Source organism: Eumetopias jubatus, unplaced genomic scaffold, assembly GCF_037043125.1.
Source record: "Eumetopias jubatus isolate StellerSeaLion01/CBP00866 unplaced genomic scaffold, mEumJub1_p1.0 scaffold_3, whole genome shotgun sequence".
Classification (NCBI taxonomy): Eukaryota; Metazoa; Chordata; class Mammalia; order Carnivora; family Otariidae; genus Eumetopias; species Eumetopias jubatus.
The window spans coordinates 96,214,098-96,239,854 of record NW_028274809.1 but is presented as its reverse complement, the minus strand read 5'-3'; the positions used below and the strand labels follow the sequence as shown (position 1 = coordinate 96,239,854).

General features: G+C 40.6%; 1 protein-coding gene across 1 annotated transcript in view; it reads right to left on the bottom strand.

Moving 5' to 3' along the window:
• Positions 1-1,497: 1,497 nt before the first annotated feature.
• The window catches only part of NCKAP5 (NCK associated protein 5), a 520,582-nt gene continuing 496,322 nt past the window's right edge, over positions 1,498-25,757 (bottom strand). Inside the window, exon 16 of the mRNA XM_028101367.2 lies at positions 1,498-1,595. Coding sequence (XP_027957168.2) covers positions 1,579-1,595 — 17 coding nt within the window. The 3' untranslated portion in view covers positions 1,498-1,578. The remainder of the gene's footprint in view (positions 1,596-25,757) is intronic.

Genomic DNA, 25,757 nt, shown 5'->3' with positions numbered 1-25,757 from the left:
GAACTGATTGTTGTAGCCCGTGTGAGAGTCAACTAACTGGGCCAAAGGGTTCTTGAACAAGTCCTTTTAAGACTTCAGAGGGTGCAACTGTGATACGACTTTTATTCAGAAATGAAACAAGGATTTTTAAAAGTCTGACAATGATACTTTACATAATTTTCATTTAAGATAACAAAATTCAATATAACAAATTGCACAAATTAACCAAATAACACTGGTTATACAATGCTCTTTTAATAAACAAGTGTGTACTGAAGTAACCATATAGATCCTAAAAATATTTCTATTAGGCCTAGTTTACAAGCTCCTGTACAAAAGCAATTATAAATAGTTCACATCTAGAAAAAATACAAATAACCTTTAAAATAGAATTTGTCCTCACATATAAACAGACTTTGTAGGAAAAAAAGGATCTTAAAAAGTAAGATTTCTTTTTTGTAGCACCAACCATTCATTTTATTTTTTAAAAAGTGAACGTTACAGATAGGAATTTGCTTTCATTTCTAGATTGCCCAGATTTTAATCGAAAGAGCAGGAAGATAAAATCAACAAATGCTGTTGAGAATTATAGAGAAGCACTAAGTAGAAGATGTAAGGAAATGTTTGGAGGGAAAACCTGCTGTTGAAAATAGAATTAGGTCACTTCTGATCCACTTCCCTTCCCATCAGTGTCACACTTTGAGTACCTGTTACATTTTTCAACGGAAGCATAATTAACACTTACTGGAACCTGAATCTCTCTGGCAACAATTTTGAAATAGCACTGGAATTAACGTTCATATCATGTTGAGATTGTGAGTTGGAGATGACCACGAGCCCTCTGGTTTTTGGCGGGGCTGTTTTAGCTTTACAGAGTGTTCCCACAAACAACTGGAGTACTAGGACCGTGAAGTCAACAAACACCTTCGCTGGAATTTTTAAAAAATATATTATCAACTTCTAACACTGAGTACGTCATTCAAGAGCATGGCACGGATTCAATTTATTGCTGTCTTTTTTTTTTTTTTGCTACAAATATAATTTCTTTTCCAAAAATTTACAACTTCTGTACAAGTATTCAAAAAAAAGTGCAAAATTAAGACTTCTGTATTGTGGGTGTGTTTACATTTCAGCCTCGTGACATACAACAAATGGAGCCTATCTTTATTGCCCTGTCAGAGAAGGAAGCTCCCATGGGTTGCTTGCTGTGAATCCGACAATGCAGTCTCTGGTGTTGCCAGGGTTTACTGGTGCTATCTCTATTCCCCTCCACACACACCCCTGTTGCTTAAGTGCTCCATTTTCAGCTCACTAAGGAAAAAAAAAAAGGTCCTTTATACATCATTTGAACCCTGACTTGCACAAGAAGAGAAGCTATCGTATAAAGAATCACTCAGTGATTCCAAATTGTCTACCCCAGGCCTCTCTGAGCTCCTCAAAGATGCCTCTTCATTTTTTTCTTTTTCTTCCTTTTGTCCTTCAACCTCGTTCAGAGAGTTCTTCTCTCTTTCTAACAAAATCATAGTTTTGCTGTTATATTTATTGAATGACTCCAGGGAAATTTTACATAATCTGTTCTCAGGATCTTCTTTTGTTTCTTCAACCTGTTTCAATTTCTGTAATAAAAAGACGAAAATATTAGAGACATATTTCTTTGGAAAATCAAGTTATCCTATCCAATATTCAATTATTGTCTGCATAACGTGCAGTTTAAAGGGATAGAGAGAACCTACAAGTCTTTAACAACCTTCTAGTATAATTAAAGGTAATAATAAAGCCAATTTTAGGGATAAATCAAGACTTTAATCGTTTTAGTGAGATAAATAGGTCCCGATTTGCAAACCGGTAAAGTGCCACTTAATTTCATTTTAAATGGATCTACTCAAAATCTGTTCAGGTAAAGTGCCTTATATGTCTTCATCAAAGTTTCAAAGTCCTCTCTTTTCTTACTAAGTATTATTAGTTGTCTTGTTTCTAGATATGGATAGGGATTGAATTTCAGCCAGAAGTTGGGGTTGTGTAGGGGGGGAAAAGGCATACAATCCCTTAAATTGCCATGAAATTTCAGTACCTGTTAGACTTGTCAGAAGCATTGTCATCTTTCTTTTTTGTCCCTTTACAAGTCTTAAAATATTTGCAAGTGATCTCCAGGTCTGTGGGTGTAGACTCCAGAAAGCCCAACGGCTTAAAAAAAACATAGTAATACTTCTGCCCATTAGTAACCTCTCCCCTCCAGGAGGTTCCAGCAAGATCAATTACTGGATGTCTCTAGGACTTTCTAGAACACTGCAGTCATATTCAATTATTCAATTATTGTAGGTAAACTCTGTAAACCAATGCATTTCCTAGCTTCTTTTCCTCTTTTGGGCAAAAATTCTATCCAAACACCAGGAGGAAGTAGGGACAGGAGCTTAGAAGTAATAACAGCTACCATTTATTAAGCATCCACCATATAAAACTCACTGAATATATTTTCTTTAGAAGCATTTCACAGGGGACTTGCAAGTTACACATCCTCATTTTAAAAAGATGAAAACAAGGCTCAGAGTGACAGAGTTATTTGCCCAAGGTCACACAGCAAGTGACAGAGAACAGGATTTGAATTCCAGGCTGGCTGCCTTCCATGCTCTTGTTCCTACTAATCTGTGCTTTTATGTAATAAAAGACAAGATGTCTTTTTTTTTTCCACCCAAATATTCCACTTAAATAACTTGCCAAACCATCTCTCTTGCTACCGTCCCAGACTCTGACAAAAGCAATTCTGTTCTCCAACCCGTCCCCCACATTGTTATGCTGGATGCACAAAGGTACAATGAGGAAACTGTTTTGATCCCGGGAACAACACACGTAGCCCAAGCCTCTGATTCTCATACACTAAATATTTAATAGGAAGAGAAAAGAAAAAGATATGGCAGTGGATGGCTCTGGTGTCCCAAGAGCAGACTGAGACACAGTTTCTCTTTCCATTATGGAAATGACACAATTCTGTAGGAATACTTAAAAATCATCCTTGAAGTGGTGCTTATTTCATTATACAATTAACAGAGAAGAGCATTACTCACAGAGTTCATTTTCAAACTCAAATCGCTGCCTTGAAACCAGAAGCTTGAAACAAGCTAAGGAACAGATTTCTAGGTGCTTCCAGAAAAGTGGCTCCGTAATTAGGTATAACACCACGCAAAAGCCCCTTTTCATACCATGCCAATTTTTAGACTTAAAAAAGATTTATTTGAGAGAGTGAGCACCAGCTGGAGGGGCAGGGGCAGGGAGAGGGAAAGAGTATCTCAAGCAGGCTCCATGGGGAGTGCAGAGCCCGACTCGGGGCGCGATCTCACATCCTGAGATCACACCCTGAGCTGAAATCAAGAGTCAGAGGCTTAACCCACCGCGCCAGCCAGGTGCTGCTCCTAGGCATTTTTAATAAAGAGTTATATATAGTACAATACTAAAAATACACGGACAGCAGGAAATGCTTTGATGTACTAAATGCTGGTAAGTAAAGATGTTTATTGCAATTTTCTCCTCGCCTGAGTATCTTCTCCCTTTTTCTTTATTCAAGAACCATGAGCATTTTCCTTGCCTATTTCTGGTCATAAATGGATCTCAAATTCATTCCATAAATACCAGAGAAGCTAGCATGATGCAGGTGGAAGGTGTTGGTGTTGAGGATAGACAGCAGAATAAAATCGGGTCAGGTGTGGCCAGGGGAGAAGTTGAGGCTCTGGAGGCAGACACACCTGAGCTTTGTCCTTTTATTGGCTGTGTGAGTACCCTTGAGTTCCCTTCCTCAGGTGTAAAATGGTGATAAGACACACCTTGATTTCAGGATTGTTGCAATTAGTCAAAATAAAACACCTTGAGACCCAACACAGCGTAATCGGTGCTCAATAAATGGTACAATAAATAATAGTGAGGCAGGATTCTTATTCTGGACAGTGTTTTTGAAACTGCCCTCCAGGCCAGCAGCATCAGCATTACAGGGGAGCTTGTTAGAAATGCAAATTCTTGAGCCCTACCCAGACTTTTCTACAACAGAAATGCTGAGTGAGGCCCAGCAAATGTTTTTAACAAGCTCCCCGGGTGATTCTGATACATTCGAAAATTTGACAATCACCTCGTCGGGAAGAACTGGTAGTCCGGGAGGGAAGACAGACAGATGATAACCATAATTCAGTGTATTGAGGTAGAGATGAGGAAGGAGTTGTTTACCATTAAAACACCAACTGTGGTGGCGCCTGGGTGGCTCAGTCGGTTAAGTGTCTGCCTTTGGCTCAGTTCATGATCCCGGGGTCCTGGGATGGAGCCCCATGTCAGGCTCCTTGCTCAGCGGGGAGCCTACTTCTCCCTCTCCTCCCTGCTCATGCTCTCTGTCACTATCTCTGTCTCTCTCAAATAAATAAATAAAATCTTAAACACCCACTGTGTTGGACATAAATAGTGTGCCAACGTTTTCCAAATGTTTCATGCTTGTTGGTTTGTTTCTTCAGTCGATTATAACAAAGGCCTATGGAGGTGATGAAAAGGAAGGAATGGCCCAATAAGAAAGATCACATGGCCTTCTCAATCTTGCTTTTATTTTCACAGTTTTTAATGAAAGATGGGCACAGAGATATTTTTTGACTCTAAGAACAACATCAGTGCAAGAGGGACCGATACAACCACCTGGCATTTAGCCTCAGTGTTGGGGAGCAGTAGGGAGTGGTGAGGACTGGGGTCAAGTGTCTGTTCCAGAGACGGGAGCAGCTTATTGTCGCCATGCACAAACATGGGACCAGAGCTTCTGATTTTAAAGAGGAGGCCATCAACCTAGAACAGTGTTTGCTTATGTTTCAGATCCTCTGATGTCTAATTAATTTGCTTATATTAAGAAAAAAAAAAACAAAAACAACAGCCCCAAACCCCCCTGTATCTGTCAAATTGCAGTCTTTGCGTTTTTTGAACTTTTGAGGTAGAGATTATGTTTGAACTTCTGAGGTAGAGATCATGTTTTATCCATTTATGTCCTGCCTGACCTCCTCATCCTCCTTCCCTGACCAGGTTTCTCCCTAAAGGCTTTGCCCCTTGCTCAGTCATCAGTAAATTCTCAGCGGAGACTTGATAGGTTCAACCCTGTCTAGCATCAGCAGGGTCCCAACTGTTGGCTTTGCCAGGGGTCCTGACAGCTAAGAATAAAAGCACTAAAGCAGCTTACTTCCCTGCCTCCAATTAGAAGCATAGCAAGCTGGCCTCAACATTGTCTTGTCAGATCTTGGGTGTTCTAAAAATTTTGAAGTCCTATAACATTTACATGTAAGATACAAGGAAGGCTCCAGGTCACAGAGTAGTGCGCTAATGATGTATCTGTCGAGTGGTAACAAAACAGGGCACATTAGTTTGCAGCCACTGTATGTGAAGGTGCTTTGCAAACTAATCACGGTAATAACAGTTAGCATTTAATTGAGAGCCTGTTCCATGCAGACACTCTGCTAAGCACGATGCACGGATTATGTTTTCAGCCTCACATCAGTTCTGTGGGGATGGGTGTCATTAGTATCTCCATTTGGAGCCAATCGAGGCTTGGGGAGGAAGCCACTTGTTTAAGGGCATGAGGCAGTATGTGGTGGCGTCTGGGGTTGGCCCTGGGGAAATTTGCCTGCAGAGGCCATGCTCTTCCCCTCAGCCCCTGAAAAGAGCTTTATGAATACCAGCCACTGTTAAATCTCTCAGAGGAGTATCTGAAGTAAGGATCACAGAACAACACCAATATTCATGAGAAAAAGCCCAGTAAAGATCAGTGTTCGACAAGGATGTGGAGGTTCCCTAGGACACCCTCATTTCCTTCCTATATTATGCCTCCTCAGAATTACGACAGAATTAATAGACTACATTTGTCACCTATAGGTGGCAACAGTTGTACAGTTCACTTTTTGGTGGGGCTTTCGAATGCACTTGGGAACAAGGGAGGGCTGAACAGCGCAGGCGAAAATATATTTTCCTGTTTCAAATACATAACGTTGCCATATTCTTAAAATATTTTCCTGCCTTTAGTGTAACCACAGCATTCTGAGTGATAATTCAAGCAAGTAGATGGTGACATAGTTTGCAGAAATCCCCTGGAATGAATTATACCTCAATTAATTTAATTCCTTGTAGTCAAACATTAATCAATCAATCAATCAAACCAATCCACTATGTAACTGGCTTTGTGTGAATAACCGGGTGGTCTTGATCCTCAGAGGGAGTTCCATAGAGGAGGGAGCTCCTGGAATGATTCTGACAGGGGAAGAAGATGGAGATATATAGTAAGTGAGAGGGAGGGCATTCCATGGAGTTCCTGCTGCATCTGTATACCATTGTGTGTCCACCTTAGGTCCAGGAGCTGCTCAAATGGTCTATGTGAAGGTGCTCTTGCCCTTTTGGATTCTATATTGGACAGAATCACTGTAAAGACAGAAACACACATCAAGAGGTGCCTATCATAAGGGGTTCTAAGAACCCAACCAGTCTCATTCGGACTCAGTACCTGGGTTATCGATCATACATAGCTTTTATTTCCAGAGAGCTCTGCCATCCAAGATTTCACTTCAGTCTTATATCAGTCTGGAAGGTAAGGGAGGCTGGTGTGGGCTGTCCTCTATATGGGGGTATTTACAGAATCTGTCATTCATACAAATTCAGATTCAGGGGAAATTAGACCTGGAAGCTCAGTTTCCTGATTTTCAACACAAAAATGCATACCATTTTTTTCCACAGTCAACAATGATCATGGAGTAGAGATTCTGCCTAGACCAATATCCTGAACACTAGGAAGGATAAAATTGAAGGTGATATGGGCCCTTGCCAGAAGGAAAAGGTGGGGAGAATGATATAAGGTGATAGAGAAAAACTCAAGTGATAAACCAGAAAAAAAAAAAATCTGCTTGATGATATCAACTTCAAAGAGATACATGTTATACGTGGATAGCCAGACACTCTTGCCCATAGGGGAGAAACAAATGGGAAATTCATGAAATTGTGTAATGGATCAGTGTTTTATGATGAAGGCTACTCTTTAATTCTTTCAAACAAGTTTCCTTCTGTTGATTATATCTTGAAAATATCGGTGAGTATGTCTACTGTAAGATGTCAGAAAGAGATTCAAATCTTCTTGTGAAATTCAAGTGCAGCATCGTTCCTCCGCTGGGCATTAATACTTACAAAGAGGATGGCATTTTGAGCACAAATTAATGTAAACAGTATCTTCATCAACATCGTCTTGTTTCTCTATTGCTATAGAGATTCACCGCCAATCAGTTCAAGAAGACACGTGGTAGGAAAATAGCTACATTTACAAAGTGCTCTTACTATGTGTCAGGTCCTGGGTTGAATGCACTGAAGTAATTATCTCATCTAATGCTTATCATTCCCCATTATGTGTACGAATGGGAAAATACAGAATGGAGAGATATACGTACTGTGTACACACACCTGGTTAGTAAGTTAGGGAGTCAGGATTTCAGCAGAAGTAGTCTGACTGCAGAATTTGGGATCTTAATCACTATGCACTAGACCAAGGTATTTACAAACCAGTGTTTAGTTCCCTGGAATTGTTAATTAGCTGTATGACCCCTCTATACCTTAGTTTCTTTACATTGAAGTTTTTAGTATCTTCCTGCTCTATAAAGCTTTGTGACTCTAAAATATTCTTAGTTGGGTGTTTTCTGTGCATCTGTTATTGGCACAATAAATAGCTCTCTTCCCCACCTTAGTTCTGAACAAACTGAAGAACAAGATAAAAGAAAAAGGCTGGTGGGAGAATAAAATATTGGCTTTATTAATGAGAAAGCTTATACTGGGAGATGAGGTTTCTAACTGCAAAGAAGTGAATTTCCTAGTACTCATCCTAGAAATAGGCCTGGTAACAGGCAGCCCTGGGCTGGGGGCAAGTGTCTTCCCATAAAGCCTCTAACATAATGGAACAAGACAGAATATATGCTTCTCACAGACAGCCTGACTCCAGAGAAAGGGTGGAAAGAGCAGAAGGTGCGTTTAACATCCCCTGTTCTCCTCCTAGAGTTGCCAATTAAATAAGCCATCCCTCCTTCTTCGCAGGAGAAGTGAATGGGGGGGTGGTTACAGAGAGGCTAGGAGTGTTCCCTAGGGAGTCCCCCCCCCCACACACACACACCTGAAAAGAAGCACCTGAAATTCGGAAGAAGTGTCCCCACCATGCCCCCTACCACCACCCAACCTTTTTCATTATGTATGATGATGCAGATTTTAACTAAATAGTCATAAATGCACTAAGGCCAAGAAGATGCAGAAATTAACCCTTGGGGGGGTAATCAAGTTTATGAATGCTCTGCCACTTAGTTGTCATGAAAAATAATTTTTAAAAGGTACAAAAAACCTCATAGATGGCAGTGAGTGGGTTGGGCAGAGAAACCTCTTCATGGGCAAAGAAATAGGAGAGAGGTGATTTAGTAGATGTGAAAGACAGAGGAGCTGCCAGGTGGATGCAGATAAATCTAAAAGAGGAGACAGTCTGGCTAGTCCTGGATGTTGGGTTCAAGTTCAAAGTGTGATTTCCCTCATCCCTTTGCTGGTGAGCCAATCTTGGGCCCTGGAAGGATGGATTCAGGGCAGAGTTTTGTGTTATGCTCTTATCGTGGGAATGGGGAAGAGGTATTTTAAACCTGGGTTTCTTAGTTGAAGTTCTGTGCATTTTGCAAAGTCTACGTTAAGTGTTATTTGCTGGGGGAAGGCCAATCTCAAGGGAAAAGATGCAGCTGAAGTCATTTGTCTTCCCTCAGAGGCACTAATCTCTTCCGTAATGCCACCTCTTACTGTATTCCCGGCAGAGCTACTTTCTGAGACATAAAAATAGATAGAATGACCTTTGGTGAACACTAGAGACCCTCCAGACTTTTCTCGAGAGTTGTGGTGTTAACCCTGTTAACCGGGTCAAATTCCAACCCGGATAATTACTTTCTTCCGGTGCTCAGTTCCTTTTATTACCTCAACTGGACACATTATTCTTCAGTTGCCCTTCTGAAAAATTAATGTGACGGATCGGTAATAGAGAACCACTCTGTCCATCCAACCACTGGTCGGCGGATGCGATTCAGCACTTGAGGGCACTCTCTGTTTCCTTACTGGGGTCCTGAAGATTCTTCAGTATCTCCAGGGCAAACTGGTTTTATTAGGTGAAAGAGTAATTTTCAGCTGAGATGTGTTTTTATGACTATATTATTAACTATATTGCTGTCTTTTACCAGGATCAATGACTTTTAGTGACCTCCGCTGGAACCCCTGAACCCAGAGGGAAAAAAGTGAGCTTACTTTTTGGAGGAAAAAAAAAAAAAGGCAAGCAGCAAATTCAGTAAGGAAGGAAACAGGGTGGGTAAAAAATAATACACCTTGTAGAAAGGAAAAGAACTCAGCTCAGAGATAAACAATGGCTCCAAGGACATTTAAAAACTAGATCCATAGGGCAGTAGGAAAGAGAAGTCATTTTATCACAGAGATCGGAAATGCTCCCATATATGGAAAATGAGGGAAGATATGGGACCAGGCCTGTCACTGGGAAGAGAAAATAGGATCACAAAGAAAATCACAAATGTAGCTCATGGCAGATGAAGGCATTTGGGAAGACGAAAGGCATGTAATGATAAGTCTGGGCAAAACTGTTATAGGAACATGCAAAGGACACATCTGTGAGTTCTGCAAACTCTAACATTAGTGCCATCACTTGAAATGCCCATTTGAAAACATGTTTTTTCATTTTTGTTTTCCAGGTTGTGGATGAATCTATAAATCTAATTTAAAATGTAGGCTGGTCACCTTAAGTAATGCATCAGATGCAATCAATATTGTTCAATTTCTCCAAAAGTAGAATCTGCACTGTTTTAAAGCCACCTAGCATCGGGAAAACAAGCCAGCTCATTGATACTGGCTTGTGTAATTAGCTTAACTAAATGGAACATGCTTATCTGTAATTCTTAGATTCCCTTTTCTTCTTCCAGCACAATAATACTAACTAAAATTTTATTCAAGAATGAGAACTGAGCAAGTGCTGGGCTGGGAACTTCTAAATCTGCTCATTTTAGTGTCAGGGTTAATGATTCCAGCTGATGAGAATGGAGGCATCAAGCCTTTAATTTGTAGGCACTATTATGAATAAAAATAAATACATATGCTACTCACTTGACTTAAAAGATTGATCAGACTTTTTTCTTTGACTAACCCTTCCATCACTTCATGTCTTAAATCTGATATCTATCTGTCCAGCAACTGGGCCACGTCTGGCTTAGATGTCAGTGTGTGTCCAGCATAAAGAGCCCATGAACTTTGTCAGAGTAAAATATAGCATGAAGGGACCATCTGTGTATTTCAGTGCCATATAGCTGGGTTTGTTTCACTTTGGAGTGATAGATTTGGGGCTCCTCTTACAAGAAAAAAATACACGTATTTGGAGGATCAGATCACTGCGAAGAGGTTATATTATTTTTTCCCCCCATGGAAGTTCTCCTTCCAAAGAAAGATCTCCAATACCATCATAATGCTGGTCATCATCAAAGTGTGTCTGGAAGCACTAAGTTTTTATTATGATGCATGCTGTGAGTGTCAAAGGCAGGGAAAAACATTTCATGTTATTCATTAACCTACAAAGAGGCAACCTGAGATTACTTCTAACGGAATTTGGTAGGCCATTTAAGGGTCACACTATACTATGGCACCCAACCTATTAGGCACTTTACAGCAGCCAATAGAGTTCAATGGGACTGCAAGGTAAGGTTCATCCAGGAACACAGATATTTGCAGATGTTAGAATGTTCACTCTCTTCATGTTTAAACTATTCATCTCCGAATGCAATCCATGTTACGGTTTTAGGGCTGATCAGCCTTCACTTCAGATGTAGTTATTCCCCAAGGATATGTGACATAGTGAGTCCTGGAGCCGGGGCAACTCAGAATCAGCACCGATTTGTTGATCCTTGTTCTAGAGAGAAGATGCCTTGGTGAGAATTTGTCTAAAGATTTACGAACATTGAGCTTTCCATTCTGTGTCATATTCTAGTTTACTGTGACAGTTGTAAAGATACTCTTATTCCTCATTACCTAGTAAGCATGGGGGGTTCTGGGGCAGAAGGATGTGCTAGTTGGGAGAATGCCTGTGGAAATCTGCTTTCATTCTGGATTCTATCCCTTGCTCTGCCACGGTATGATGTGACACTCATTACTTCAACTCTGTACCCAGATCTTAATGAATATTTAAATAGAGATTATGCTGCTCTTGCCATGTCATTTATTTACCTATTTACTCAACAGATATTTATTGGGCATCTACTATGTTCTAGATAGTACTCTAGACACGGGGAGATAGAATGGTATATGAGACAAAAGCTCACATGGAATATACATTTAAAAAATGCTTTAATATGATATCAATATAGAACAAAGCTTCAGATATTTTAGGAGATGAATCCTTGAGAAATGAGTTGGAATAATCTATCCAGCCTGCTCTTTGGTTCTAATAATGGCACTTAGAACACACACATCTTGTCAATCTCAAAGTTGTGGATATGCCCCCTTTGCCCCAATTCGGTTTTTGAATTAATGCCCTTGACTTGCTTAGCTTCTTTTGGTGTTCTTCCATTCTTCATCTGTAACAGCATTTGGGCAAATGTTTCTCATAGGTTAACTAATTACTATTTCCATTCACCTTTCTTAACCTCTCTGGCCCTAATTATCTCTTAAATTCAACATGCTTAAATGAGAATTTCTTCTCTTTCCTCTAATTCCATGTTGCTGCCAATAATAACCAAGTTTTAGAATTTGATCCTTTTTTTTTCTAGTTATTCAGAGCTGCTCATTCTGTTTCTATAATAACGCACCCACAGGATCTTTTTCTCTCTGAATTCCTGGCCTAAACAGCCAATCTGTCCATTTGACTCAGAACTTATATCTATTCTACAATATAGGTATTTTCATATCAATGTCCCACTTCTCAATTAGATCACACACTTCTTAAAGCCATGGATGAATTTTATCCTGCTTTCTTTCTCAGATTCTTGACACTATATCTTATATCTCTTGGAGATGATATTCACTGCATATCAATAAATGTAGTCTCTATTAGATCTGCTTTTACTTCATCATTTCCTCTGGAGCTCAGAGACTTGACCGAGTTTTCTGTCATGTCTGCTTTTTCATGATGAAGAGACATATAAAATAAGATATCACCTGATGTGTGATAGCACAGCCCCCTGACATACCAGCAGTGGCACGTCCTCCCGGATCCCAGGTTAGCATCCAGAACCAGGGTGACCTTGGCATTAATGGATGTCTGACTATGGTCTACTCTGGCAAAATCAATTTCCTATCTTTGTCAAGAGCAGAGACAGGGTGCACTCACATACTATGGCCATCCTGGTCGGGCAGCTCTGCGCTGAGTCATCCCCTTTCTTCTGCACCCCCAGGTGGGCGTGGCCAGCAGTTGAGTGAGGCCTCTGCTGCCATCACTTCCTGGAAGTCCAGGAGCAATAGCCAAGACAATGAACCTTCTCAGGGGGTGAAACGTCATTAAAAAGAGCAAGCCCATGACAGATGGCACGGACATTGGCTCTGTCCTTTTCTTAAATGCTTCCTTCAGCCAGCGAGTGCTGCCTCACCTCATCTGAGCCAGGTGGCAGGCAATGTGCTCAAATTTAGTTTCTTAGCTCCTTAAGACAGGGGTGGGGGGGGGAAGGTTGGTGAGGTGATGACATGACAGTGATGACATTCTTAGGGGCAGCAACAAGGCTGACTGTGTAGGCGATAAACTCACCAGTATTACTGGGTATATCAAATCATGAAATTAAACTGTAGGGAGATTAAATTAGAGGTGACTTAGTACAAAATTCTAGTACTGGGCAGCACACAATGCTTGTTCTCTCTCTGCCACCTGTAATATATTCAGTTGGCAAACTGACTACTGCATTATAAAAGTTATTCTCTTCATAAACCACCTAGGCTGGCTCAATGCTACTTTATGAGGTTTAATTCAGCTATCCACTACAATAAAAAATAAACTTTATTTTTGTCTCACATGCACAGAACAATTTAATTTTTAAAGTGATGTAAAAGCGAAAGGCGCCTTGCTCTGAACGAAGCATGTTTGCCCCACACAGCTGCGTAAACACAATGCGATCGCTATGAGAATTACATGTGGACCAACAAAATCAATAGTTAATTGTGTGACTCAGGGTCTTTCATTTCAGATCCAATCTGTAAAGAAGGTCCAGGGGATGTTTGTTTTGATTTTCTTAAGATATTATTTAAAACCTTTCTGTCAGGCAGAAGAGTTCACCTGGTCTTCACATCATTTCCCTAACTTACTTGGCTTGTGAGCAGTCAAGGTCGTACTGACCGGTGGGCCTCTCCAGTCTTCACCTTCAAGTTCAGTGTCTTTATCAGCCAAGCTGCCTCATTCGGGGTATCTGGCTGGCACTAATGCCAGACAAATTATTGCAGAAAATAACCCACCATAATAGGTGTCTCGGTACCAGACATGGCTGCATTAGTTGTACTATGAACTACCTTTTGGTCTATTTCACCATACTACCTACAGTGTATAGCAGTTAGGTGGCCACCTTCACCCCTGCCCGCATTGGTAAAATATTTTGTGCTGTGAAGATGCACGATTTTGTGACATGGCAAGAACATGTGAGTTGAGCCCGTATGGACAGATATCTGTTCCAACAATCTAACAGGGACCAGTGGGAGGAGGTGCGGCTTGAATAGAACCTACAAAAAAAATCATCCAATCTCATTAGCCCAAATGGATGAGAGACGGCGGGCAGGCCTCCTTTGCTAAGGGAATAGCACAATAACATCCAGAAGACCACAGGATAACAGATGGACTGCCTTGACCCTTGTTATATTACGGCAGAGCTAAAAATGTAATGTTTGAACTTCTTTTCCCTTTAAAGTGTAACCTTTCATATAATAAGTTAAGCTTTGCTCGCTCTTACATATTGTTAGAAGGCTTCATCCATTTTGGGGACTGAAGGCAGAATAATTCTTGATATAATGAATCATTTTTCTTTTTCCAGCTTGTCCAGAAATCCCATGATTATTTTGCTGTTGCAGACAATGACCTTCTCAAAGGAGGCCTATCAAACGTTCGAGATAAATAATGAGAGGGTCTCTTTTTCCTGCCTCAAGGAAAAAATTGCACGGAGGGAAGATGTTTGTGAAAGCCTCAATATGTTCATCCCAGGAAGGGCAGCAGCATGCTCCAAGTGAAACGGAGAAGCGCACGTATTTCTGTGTGACCAGCACACCCATTCAGCAGGCCTCCCGGCAGCGTCCTTGGGGGGACCTTGGGGGAGCCACCTCAGCTCTTCCCCCGGTAACGCGGGAATCAAGTGAGCCACTGGTGACAGGCAGAGCACATTTTAAGCCTCTTGACTTGAGAGCAAGTTAACTAAAGGAAAGGAAGCTCTGGTTAATGCCTCCTTCCAATGATATAGAAAAACATGGTTCAGATTTAGTAGGTCCAGGAGCTAAGATTGATCATAATGAATGCCCCCCTTCCTCCCACATCCTCATCTTCCCTCCAAGCAGCAGGTACTCAAAGGGTGAAAGGAACCTTTCTTTTGTTCTCCCATGGAAGCAAGGTCTTACAAACTAGGTAGAGAGTTGCAGTTGAAATAGCAACTTTCCTATGATTTGAGCACTTTGGGGATGAATGGGAATATAGGCCAGCTTCTCGGGGGCAAGGGTCATCTGTCTACCCTTCTGTGGCTCTTGTAGTTAAGTCTCTGTGCACAGCTGAAGGCCCAGACCTTAACTTCAGGAGTAGGTACAAGACCTTCCCATATATGCCTCTCAGTCTCCTTCATATCTTTTGTTGAAATTCCTCCCTTTCTCCAGAGATGGCTGAGGGATGGCCTGGTTCTAGACCAGGGGAAGAAAATTCACTGTCGAAGGACAGGAACTGATGTAAGGACAAATGCATGGGTGGTGTGAGTGGGTAGTGGGGACTGTGGTGAACGGCAGAGCACCCCCCACCTCAGATAAATAAATAAATCTTTAAAAAAAAGTTTTCACAATGAAGATCCTGTGAATTTCCATAGGCTTGCACTGCACCTGTCACTGCTTGGCATACCACGTCCTTCTATTATTATTATTTTTTTAATGTATAGGATTTAGGTCAATATCTAGGAATATGCCAGGTCCAGTAGTCTGTGTTTTTTCCATGTCAAAATGAAAAGCCAGGGATGAAATAGAAAGACATTTCAAAGATATAGGGTTCCCTATGGAAAGGGGAAGGAGAACAGGGAGGAGAGAAAGAAAGTTCTCTATTCCCAGGTAAGCTCAGGAATCAGGGGGTTCAACCAGGCAGTATCCAGTGGCAATGTAGGGGCAAGAGTAAAAAAGCAATCTCAAAAGTAATCAGGATACAAATGATCCAGGGCTTTAAAGATAAAATTGAAACCGCTCAGCAACACCTTGAAAACAAGCCAGTAAGCATACAGATAAGTATCAAGCACATTATTTAGCTAGCCAGCTGAGCATGGCAACCGGCTGAATTTTGAGCCCAGGCAGTTAGTATCTCTGTGTTCTGGCTCACATGTCTTCCTTTCTCCAGAATGTCCTCCCCACCTTTCCATGCCAGCCAATGGAGACCTCCACTCATCTCTGGAGACTTGGACGGAGGAAAATATCCTACGAATTCTTTTCTGGCCAGAGCCTTGACCACTGTCCCTTTCGTTCTCCCTTCATTCCTTGTGCAGACGTTATCATGGCATCGTTAAGCCTTGGTTGTGTATAGTGGTGACCATGGCTCAGTCTCCCATGGAAGCTATGACCCTCTTTATCTTTTCATTGTGCCCAGAACATCCCTGGATATAGGAGGTCCAGAAATGTTAGTGGAATAAAGGCAGGATGCTAATTATATTTCTTATTTACTGGTCATCTTTCTTTTCTATAACATTTCCTTATCTTTTACCCAATGCCCTTTATTGCCTTTGAAAATGATTGAGCCCCAAGGATAAGATGCTGTATTGTCTGGTAGGGAACATTCATTTATTTCCCGAGGGGTAGCTGATGGTCTACTCACCCAGAAGACACTTAACGTTTCCTTTATTTAGAAAGTGGAGACAATAACTTCCCCAGTAAGTAAACAGGAAAATAGATTTTGACTTTGGAAAAATTTAATTAACATACAATTTTCAAGGAGCATTTCTATTGCCACAAACCAAGCTCCTTGAAATAACCAGCAGCACTAAGGACCTCAAGGTTACAGATGAAAACTATATGAAATAAGTGAGGATTATATCCTCTAGCAATGGGAAGACTGAATATGTCAGTGAGGCTTTTTAAATATCCAAATAGTTTAATGCAGCAGAGAAACAAATCCTCATGTGCACAAAATGAGGGAATTGCCTCAGAATGCAGTTTTGAGAATACTCTGATCAATTTCAAGAATACCGATGTCCTTAGGGCGCCTGGGTGGCTCAGTCGTTAAGCGTCTGCCTTGGGCTCAGGGTCATGATCCCAGGGTCCCGGGAGGGAGCCCCACATGGGGCTCTCTGCTCAGCGGGGGCCTGCTTTTCCCTCTCCCACTCCCCCTGCTTGTGTTCCCTCTCTCGCTGTGTCTCTCTCTGTCAAATAAATAAATAAAATCTTAAAAAATAAAAAAGAATACCGATGTCCTTAAAGAATACAAGAGACTTTGGAGAGCCCTGGAGTGACCGCATCCCTTAGATGCAGGACGGAGGACACCCTAGGGTCACCTCAGGAGCTGCTTGGCCTGGGCTGTGTCCCTAGGCACACAGAGTGAGATGCCATGCGGCAGAAGCAGACCAATGTCACGGATAGCAATTTTTCACACATCAGAACTAGCGTCAGCTACAGCAGAGTAGGTGGGGGATAATTCTCTCTTCCTCAACTCTCTGAAAACCCAGAGTTCCAGTGAGTTAAATGTGAGTGGGCGGGCTGGTGTTTCTCTTTGCTGGAGTCAGTGCATACGGTTTCTCTGTCGTGTGTATCTACAGTTCTCTTAAGTGACTGGAAAAAATACTTTTCCTTCAATCACTGTTCAAGAAGTCCCCAGCAAACTGTCCCTTAAATATTTCTGTTGGGTGATAGCAAAGGATTACTTAAAGCCTAGTCCAAAGGCTATTCCCTATTGGAAAACAGCTAGGAAAAAGAATTTAAGTCTAGGCTTGCTATGCATGGATACCTACACACACACACACACACACACACACACACACACACATATGCACACGCACACACACACGCACACGCACACATACATGCCCTTCTGATGCTTTCAGGGGATGGCTACAGAAATGCCATTTGGAGCAAGGGGAAAAAAAAAATCACCCCTCACAAAAATGTTTAAATGCATTTTGGTCTCTTGGTCAGGGCCAATAAAGATCTCTTGCTGTGAGCCAGCTCAAATGGAAATGTGGTGAAGGATGTTACACTTTATGTGGTCTGAATGTGATTAGTGATTAGCACCGGGAGCCTCAGTCAGCTGGGAATAGCAATCAGGGTTTCTCTCCTGCAACCCTGAAGGGCTACAAACACAACTGGCTTCCATCCCATACGATGATGGGATATTAACTGAAAACCTAATTAATCTGTGAATGAATTATGGCCTAAGAAATATACTGTTTTATAATCAATTTTAAGTGAATCCCTAACAGAAGAGGAAGAAAAAGCTATAAAATTATAAGAGGTTGGTACATTGTGTTCACTAAGACTGATGATTTTGAGGGAGATAATTTTACAATCCATCAAATTTTTGTCATTTCAAAAATCATGCCTCCCAATGTATGCTGTAAATTAATTTTAAAATTTACATATTCATTAAAAATCGTATTGAAAACAGCAGGAAGTGAGTCCCATTTGAATAATAAAATAACTTGTTATTCCACTGGAGATAAAAAACAAAAAAAATTAAAAGATTTTTATTTGGTGGTAATAATAACATAAATTGCTATCTGAAATTAGTTAAACCAAGAATTTATATTCACCAGAGGCATCGATGAAGTATTACAGATAATCCCCCAACTTCTCATTTTGGGTGGATGAAGCAGGTCTTACAACACAGAAAAGCCCTGGGAAGAAAAATAGGAAGGTGCAGACCATGGCTCTTAGCCTGCTGGGTGTGTGTGTCTGAGACAGTGCTACCATCGCCCAGGGTGGGGGAGGTGGTTTGCAGACAGGAAAACCCATGGCTTAGCTTGGGTGGAAGAACAGTTGACTTATTAAAAACGAAAACAAAAACAAAAACAACTCTATATTTTACTTTGCAAAGTCTATTTGGTCGAATTTCCTATAAAAAACGGAAGGCTTGCCTGAGGTACAGAACTTTCCAGAAGTCTGCGTTAGCCCCGACTGCCAAGGGGCTGGTCACCAGCAGGGGTTGACTCCAGAACACTGGGGCCATAATTGGAAGGGCACAGAATTGTAATTAGAGAGCGAAGCCATGCTACATCTGAGTGAACACAACCATTCGCTCTAGATTAACCTCACAATAGACCGTCGGGCTCAAAGATCTGGCCCCACGACATGAACAGCCCGGACTCATCTACAGAACGATGAAAGGGTCAAAGGGAACAGAGGGGTATGCGGCACTATGTGGACTCGCTAGTAGAATGTATAATCCACTGGACAGAATAGACACAGGGGATGTTCTCTTCAAATTCCAGGGACAGAAGAGGGAATGAGAATACCTATTTTCCATGAACTTTGGTTTATTCTCGGCTCTTTCCTTCCACAGGACTGGATGGCAGGAGGGTGGGTAGAAAACGAGGCATTTCTTCCCTTCCCTGTGACCTGTGGGGTTCCAGGAAGCAGCTGCTTCTCTAAGGCTCTATCTCCTGTCACACAGCCCCTCCCACCCATGGTTCTATTTCCCATCTGACGGCCCAGCTGCTGGGCTTTAAGGACACCTTCTGCTATTGTCCCCCCAACCCTGGGGAATGACTGTCACCTCCTGCTTCTACTAATCTTTGGATCGCCTGACTGTTCTCTGGAGAGCTCAGTTATTCCATTATTTAAGCAAGCAATTCCCCGTATTAAAGTCTGCCTATAGAAAGACTTAGAATGGTTCCTGTTCCATGCTAGACTCTAGCCAATACAATCATCTAATTCTGTTTGCTCTGCTTTTAAAACATTTCCTGAAACAAATAATACAATATATGTTAAAAAAAAAAAAAGAAGACGATAGCAGGAGGGGAAGAATGAAGGGGGGGAAATCGGAGGGGGAGACGAACCATGAGAGATGATGGACTCTGAAAAACAGAGGGTGCTAGAGGGGAGGGGGGTGGGGGGGATGGGTTAGCCTGGTGATGGGTATTAAGGAGGGCACGCTCTGCATGGAGCACTGGGTGTTAGACACAAACAATGAATCAAGGAACACTACATCAAAAACTAATTATGTAATGTATGGTGATTAACATAATAAAATTTTTTTAAAAAAGGAAATGAGAAAACATATCTTAAATCCAATTATTCTCCACCATTTGTTTTCTCTTCCCATGCGAGGGCAGGACACCATCATCTCCTGCCTGGATGACCACAGGGGCTTCTGAGTGTTCTGAGCACTTCCACTCTCCCCTCTCGGTAGCCGAATGTCCACAGCATGCCCTAACAACCGTTAATCAGATCCCATCACTCCCCTGTTCAAAATCCTCCAGTGGTTTCCCGTTGCCGAGACTGAAACCTAAGGTTACTGCCACATCTACAGGGTCCTATGTAATTGGCTCCTGGATTCTTGTCCACCCTAATTCCCTTCCTCTCTTCTCTGCTCCAGCCATAATGGTCTGGGGACCCATTAAGCATGTTTCTACCGCAGAGCCTTTGCACTTACTGTAATCTCTGCTGATATGCTCCTCCTTCCAAGAGTCACATTTCAATGTTTCACTTCATTCAACCCTCTTCAAATGTCCCCTCTTCAGATAGACTTATCCAATCACTCTCTCTGAAGCAGTACCCTCCTTATTTCCCCTCTGGTCATCCTGCTGCATTTTTTAATAACATAAATCAGTACTTGACATTATATTACATTTTGTTTGTTTATTATCTGTCTTCTCTCTAAAACATAAGATCTATACAGGCAGGGACTTTGCCTTTTGTATTTTTAATTTGCTTTATTTTCTGTGCCTAGAACATTACTTATTAAATAGTATGAACTTTATAAATATTCCTGAATCAATGAATATAAATGATAAGCCTATATCAGACTGTGGAAAACAAGTAACACAAAGGAATAATTAGTTGTCTTATTTAGAACATGAAGAAACATATGAACACTTTTCTAATTAAATCATCTGCATGGAAACTCACTGCAAACCAGGGCATTGCTTGGTAGTTAAGATATAAGCTAAGTTAGTGAGTGTACTGTAGCCAGGGACAAAGTCCTCAGATTTTATTCTTTACCATGTTCACGAGCCTGCATCTGTCCTTGTTGGGCACCTTTCCTTGGGACCTATGTTTAGTGCACTTGCAGAGGATGCGTGAATCCTTTGAAATTTGTATGTGTGAAAGGGAACCAGACAGTTTGTAGATAAAATCCTTTTATTATATAAGAGGATTATATGAATTATATGAAATAAAATAAAAAATAATTATATAAATTATAAAAAATAAAAAAATATATATATCTGAGATGTCTAGGGGTATTGTCCTACCAACAACTTCTTCTGGCCAGGAATTATAGCTAGAAATGACCTCTTATGTAAGGGATCTGATATTGACAAATCCTAAGAACGCAGGAGGTCAAAGCTGATTTCTTCCAACTGAAGTTAAAAGTCTTAGTAATTACTCTAGGCTATCATCTTTTGCTTTTGGGCCTTGAGTATTCTCATGGGTTGATGTGTCCCCTAAAAAGATAGGCTAGCCCCTCATCCCCGTGAATGTGACTTTATTTGGAAATAGGGTCTTTGTAGATGTAATTCAGATGTAAGTTAAGAGGGGTCATGCTGGAATAAGATGGGTCCTCCATCCAGTAGGACTAGTGTCCTTATAAGAAGAGGAGGAGAGATACAGAGGCAGAAATACTCAGAGGGAAGAAGATGTGAAGAGATCCAGGGAGACACACACACAGAGGGAGATGCCATGTGAAGATATAGACACACACAGAGGGAATGCAGCCGTTGATATTGAGCCCAAGCGAGTGTTGTGCACCTGCAAGAGAAGGAATCCTAAGGTCTGTTGGCAAACACCAGAAGCTAGGAGAGCACACAGGGCTCTCTGACACCCTGATTTCAGACTTCTGGCCTCCAGAACTGTGAAAGAATGCATTTCTGTTGTTTTAAGCCCCCCAGTTTGTGGTACTTCATTATACTGCAAGAGCCCTAGGAGACTAATACAGATAGGTACTCTCTAGAATACTTATCATCAACAGAAGCCATTTTAAGGCATTAAAATTCCATTCCAGGTTTTATAAATACACGATTATTAGTTTTTTTTTTTTTTTTAACTGATGAGAAGAAGGAAAGCAAGCTTTTTTTGGTCATTTTTTTAAAGATTTTATTTATTTGAGAGAGAGAGAGAGAGAGAGAGAGAGAGAGAGAGATAGCAAGAGAGAGCATAAGTGGGGAGGAGAGGGAGAAGCAGACTCCCTGCTGAGCAGGGAGCCCGATGCAGGGCTCGATCCAGGACCCTGGGATCATGACCCAAGCCAAAGGCAGACGCTTAACTGACTGAGCCACCCAGGCGCCCTGGTCATTTTTTGTCTTTATTGGACTTAAAAATGTGATGCTGAAGATTAAAAAAAAAACAAACCCTTTTTGTTTAACTGTGCCATGTAAAATTATGATTGCATTAATTTTGTAAAATATTAAAAAATACTTCATTTGAAAGGAAAATAATCAGTAAGGAAGTTATATTTAGAGTATCAGGAGACAATGGAATGCAACATTTGTGGGAAGCTTCTTTTGATGCTAAGCCGCACTGATGTGTATTACCCTGTTTCCCTTGTTGGCTCACTCCATGAGTGCTAGAAAATTGTAATCGACATTTCCTTGCAAATGTGTACTTGGCTCAAAACTCCTAAGGTTCCAAGGTTCTTTTTCTTTCAAAATAAATTTAAATTCAATTCTTTCTTAAAATCTGAAAATGCTGGAATTAGGTACAGAATTCTACTCCTACCTGGAATTTCTCCCCACAGTATTCGAGGAGAATATACCTGGTAGGCTGTGAATATAAAGGGCTTAACTTCCTTCACTCACATAGGGACGATAAGCAAATGAGAGTTATAGACTAAGTTAAACTCATGCCAACTGGAGGACCATCTGGCATAATGATCAGAGTATGACCAACTCACTTGAAAGTTTTTTTTTGTTTTTTTTTTTTTAAATCAAGTAAAATATGAACCAGCTTTTCACAGAGGCCCTGTTAGGTCATGAAAGTTAGGTTGGTCCAAAAATTTGAGTCAAAGATGAACTCAGGTGCCATCTCCCCATCTCAAGCATGGTCCTCAATAAAGTTTTGGACCCACTTCAGTCATGTCTATGCTTAAAATGAAGGAAGTAGTCTCTTCTTAGAATGGAAAAGGCCATTTGCTGTTTTCTTGGTAAAGAGCAAAAAGCTTTAGAATGAACATCATTTCTGCCCTGGAAGATGTGTCAAGAGATATCTGGTTCAGTGATGGGGAAAACAATCTAGAAAGATACAAATGTCAGAGCCTACCACGTCTTTAAGAGAGGAGTGATCTTTTGATCCTGGAGCTTCCTTTTATTCTTTGCTTGATTCCTGGCCATAGTTCCCACCTTGTGCCTCATAATCCCTAAACAAATGATAGGTCATGACAAATTTTCAATGGAACTGCCTCTTTCAAGAGGAAATGTGTCAGTCTTAATTCTACTGGTTTCATATTATGACGTTTGGTGCATAAGGTGGGAATGAATCCAAAGAAAAGGAAGCCATAGATACTTGGGGCCTTGTAATATAAAATTGTGCCTGTATCTGAAACAGGATATAGGATACGTTTTGCCATTCCTATTACCTTTAGCTCATGTTACTTTATATTTCCCTCCTTTGACTCTTAACCTTTGATATACCATACAATTTTATATCTTCCCTAGTGATCCATTATTTTTCATTGCTTTTCACTCTAAAAACCTTAAAATCACCTCATTTCAGAGATGTATACCCTTCTTCCTTGTTTTGTTGAATTTCTTTCTCTACTGAATATTAAATGTGTTTTCACATGCCATCTATACCAGCAGTTAACTTTCATGTGAGTATTTTGGCTTCACACCCAACCCAAAGCTAATAGATCACAGTTTTGTTTGTTTCTTTGTTACATTAAACACTCCGGGAAATCAGTTTGCAACAAATGTGATGGTGCATGTATTTATTTTAAAGCTGCCAATACTTATTTACATGAACATAGTATGAATAAATAAAATGCACTGGATTTGTATGTAAAAATGAGGTTATCATGACCTCACAGAAGGGAAGATTTCATGGCTTCTATTTTTCAGTAGTGAGTATAGATTTCTGTTGGTTGATGCATTCTGTAGCGTCCAGTCCTCCTTATGACCAGGAGCTTACACTTACAAAAGGCTTACTGGCATTGGATGTTCCAATTTTTGTGAGCAATGATTGCTATTATTTTTATTAAAAGCTAACTGGCCCATGTAGAGATAGTGATTATACTAACACCTATTAAATACTTCCTGTGTTCAAGGTACTGTGATAGAGGCTGCATATACATCATCCCCTTTAAATTCCCACAACTTACTGGAAGTAGATTCTCTTGTGCCCATTACAAAGGTGAGAAAACTGAGATTCAGCAAAGTTAAAGGAGTTTATGTAAGGATAGAAAAGGACTGTCTGATTCCAGAGCTCGTAGTCTTTTTATTGGGACTTTTATTAATGTGGACAGATTTCAGAAACTCTCAGAATCGAAGGAGAGAAAAATCAAAACTAAGGAAGAATTCTCCTAGCCTGACAGCTGGCAACTCCTTAAATGATCACATTAACAATCTATAAGTGGGAGACACTAGAATAATTAAAAGAGGGCAAGATAAGATGGATCTCAGGATGGTGGATGATCTCATTGCCCCATGCCTCTAACCATGGTCCCCAAAAGAGGAGTCGCCCTGGAGGAGCTGGCCTTGGGTTGCCTGTAAGAATGTGCTCCAAGGATGGAAGCAGGTCAGTATAGACCAAGCACCATGATAAGTGCCACTTAAGTTTATATTGTACTTTGGATATTTTGTGCGTTTAAACTGCACAGTTGTAAACCGCAAACTATCCAAATCATCTTTGTCATTCTTTATTTTAAAAGATACTGAGCCCCCTGAGAGGATGTCATATTAGGTCATTTTCCTATTCTGAAACATGTAGTTTTCTCAAGAAATAAGAACACAGGAAACGTTAACAAAAGTAGAAAGTAAAATGGCATCGTTGTTTTCTGTTGAGCCTTTGTGATCTTTGTAGAGGCTTCCACAGGTCAGCTTAAGGTACCATTTTTTCCCCACATCCTGAAGAAAGCTAAGTGTATATATGACATTTTTCATTTTAATATAGTTGATCTCTTTTCCAGACTGTAGAAAACCTGGAAATGACTTTTCATTTAAATATAAGTTGAAACCCTTTGGGAAGGCAAAAGACTTCAAGAAATATGGAGAAATGGCCGTTTCCAAGCCAACAGGAGAAAGGGAGAGTCTTTTTGGTTTTCAAATTAGTTGTTAGGGAAAATGTTTTTCTTCCCATCAAACTTTCACTTTTCCTTCTTTAAAATAGATTAATCATAGCTGTGTAGGATTGGTTTTCTGCCTGCTTGTTAAAATGTGGAAAATATGAACAGTGGCTTCAAACTTTCATGAGTAAATTGTCATTTTGTGCTTTTTATTAGCCTATATTTCAAGCTTCACATTGCGGGAGCTCACTCCTTACTTCTGAGCCTTTCACTGGTAAGAATATGCTAATGGATTATGCAGACCATGTCTTTATGAACTGACAGTACAATTCCAGAGGACAAAACAGCTTCCAACCATAATTCAGTAGCATGGAAGTGTTTTGTCAACCAATTTGATGGGTTTTTGGAGTTCACACATTTTAGGACCTAATAATACACAGACACCTATGTATCCTTCCCTGCTTTAAAAAGCCCAAACTGATTCTGTGTCTTTTTATTTATCTTTTAAAATTTATATTTATCTTTTTAAAAATCAAAAGAGCACCACTGTAAAATTATACACCCTGCTTTAGTCTTCAAAATAACTCTTCAGAGCACAAAAGGCAGCCATATTTGCTAGGACTGGGTATGAATATGGCTATGTGACTTTTGATAAGGCACTGAACTTTTCTAAGGTTCACTGTTTTTGTATTTAGGATGAGGAATAATAGATTGTAGCCTGAAAGCAGCATTTCTCAAGCTGTGCTCTCAGACCAGCAATATCAGCAGCACATGGGAACTAGTTAGAAATGCCAATTCTGGGCCCTATTCCAGACCCACAGACTCAGAAACTGTGGGAGTGTATTAACTGTGTGTTAATCTGTGTATTAACAAACCTCCATGGGATTCTGATGCTCACTCAAATTTGAGAACCACTGCCATAAAGATTAGTCATTATACATACATTATATACATACATATACATACACACACACACACACAGAGAGAGAGAGAGAGAGAGAGAGAGAGTAAACCTTCGATCTACCAATGTCCTTTTTCAGATGAGAAAACAAGGGCCAGAGAAGACAGCTCTTAGCTAAAATCTCATAATCAATTGCAAAACCAAACTGTTCCATCAGCTGCTGCCACATGGACCCCTTTCCTTTTTCTGAGCTATATAATT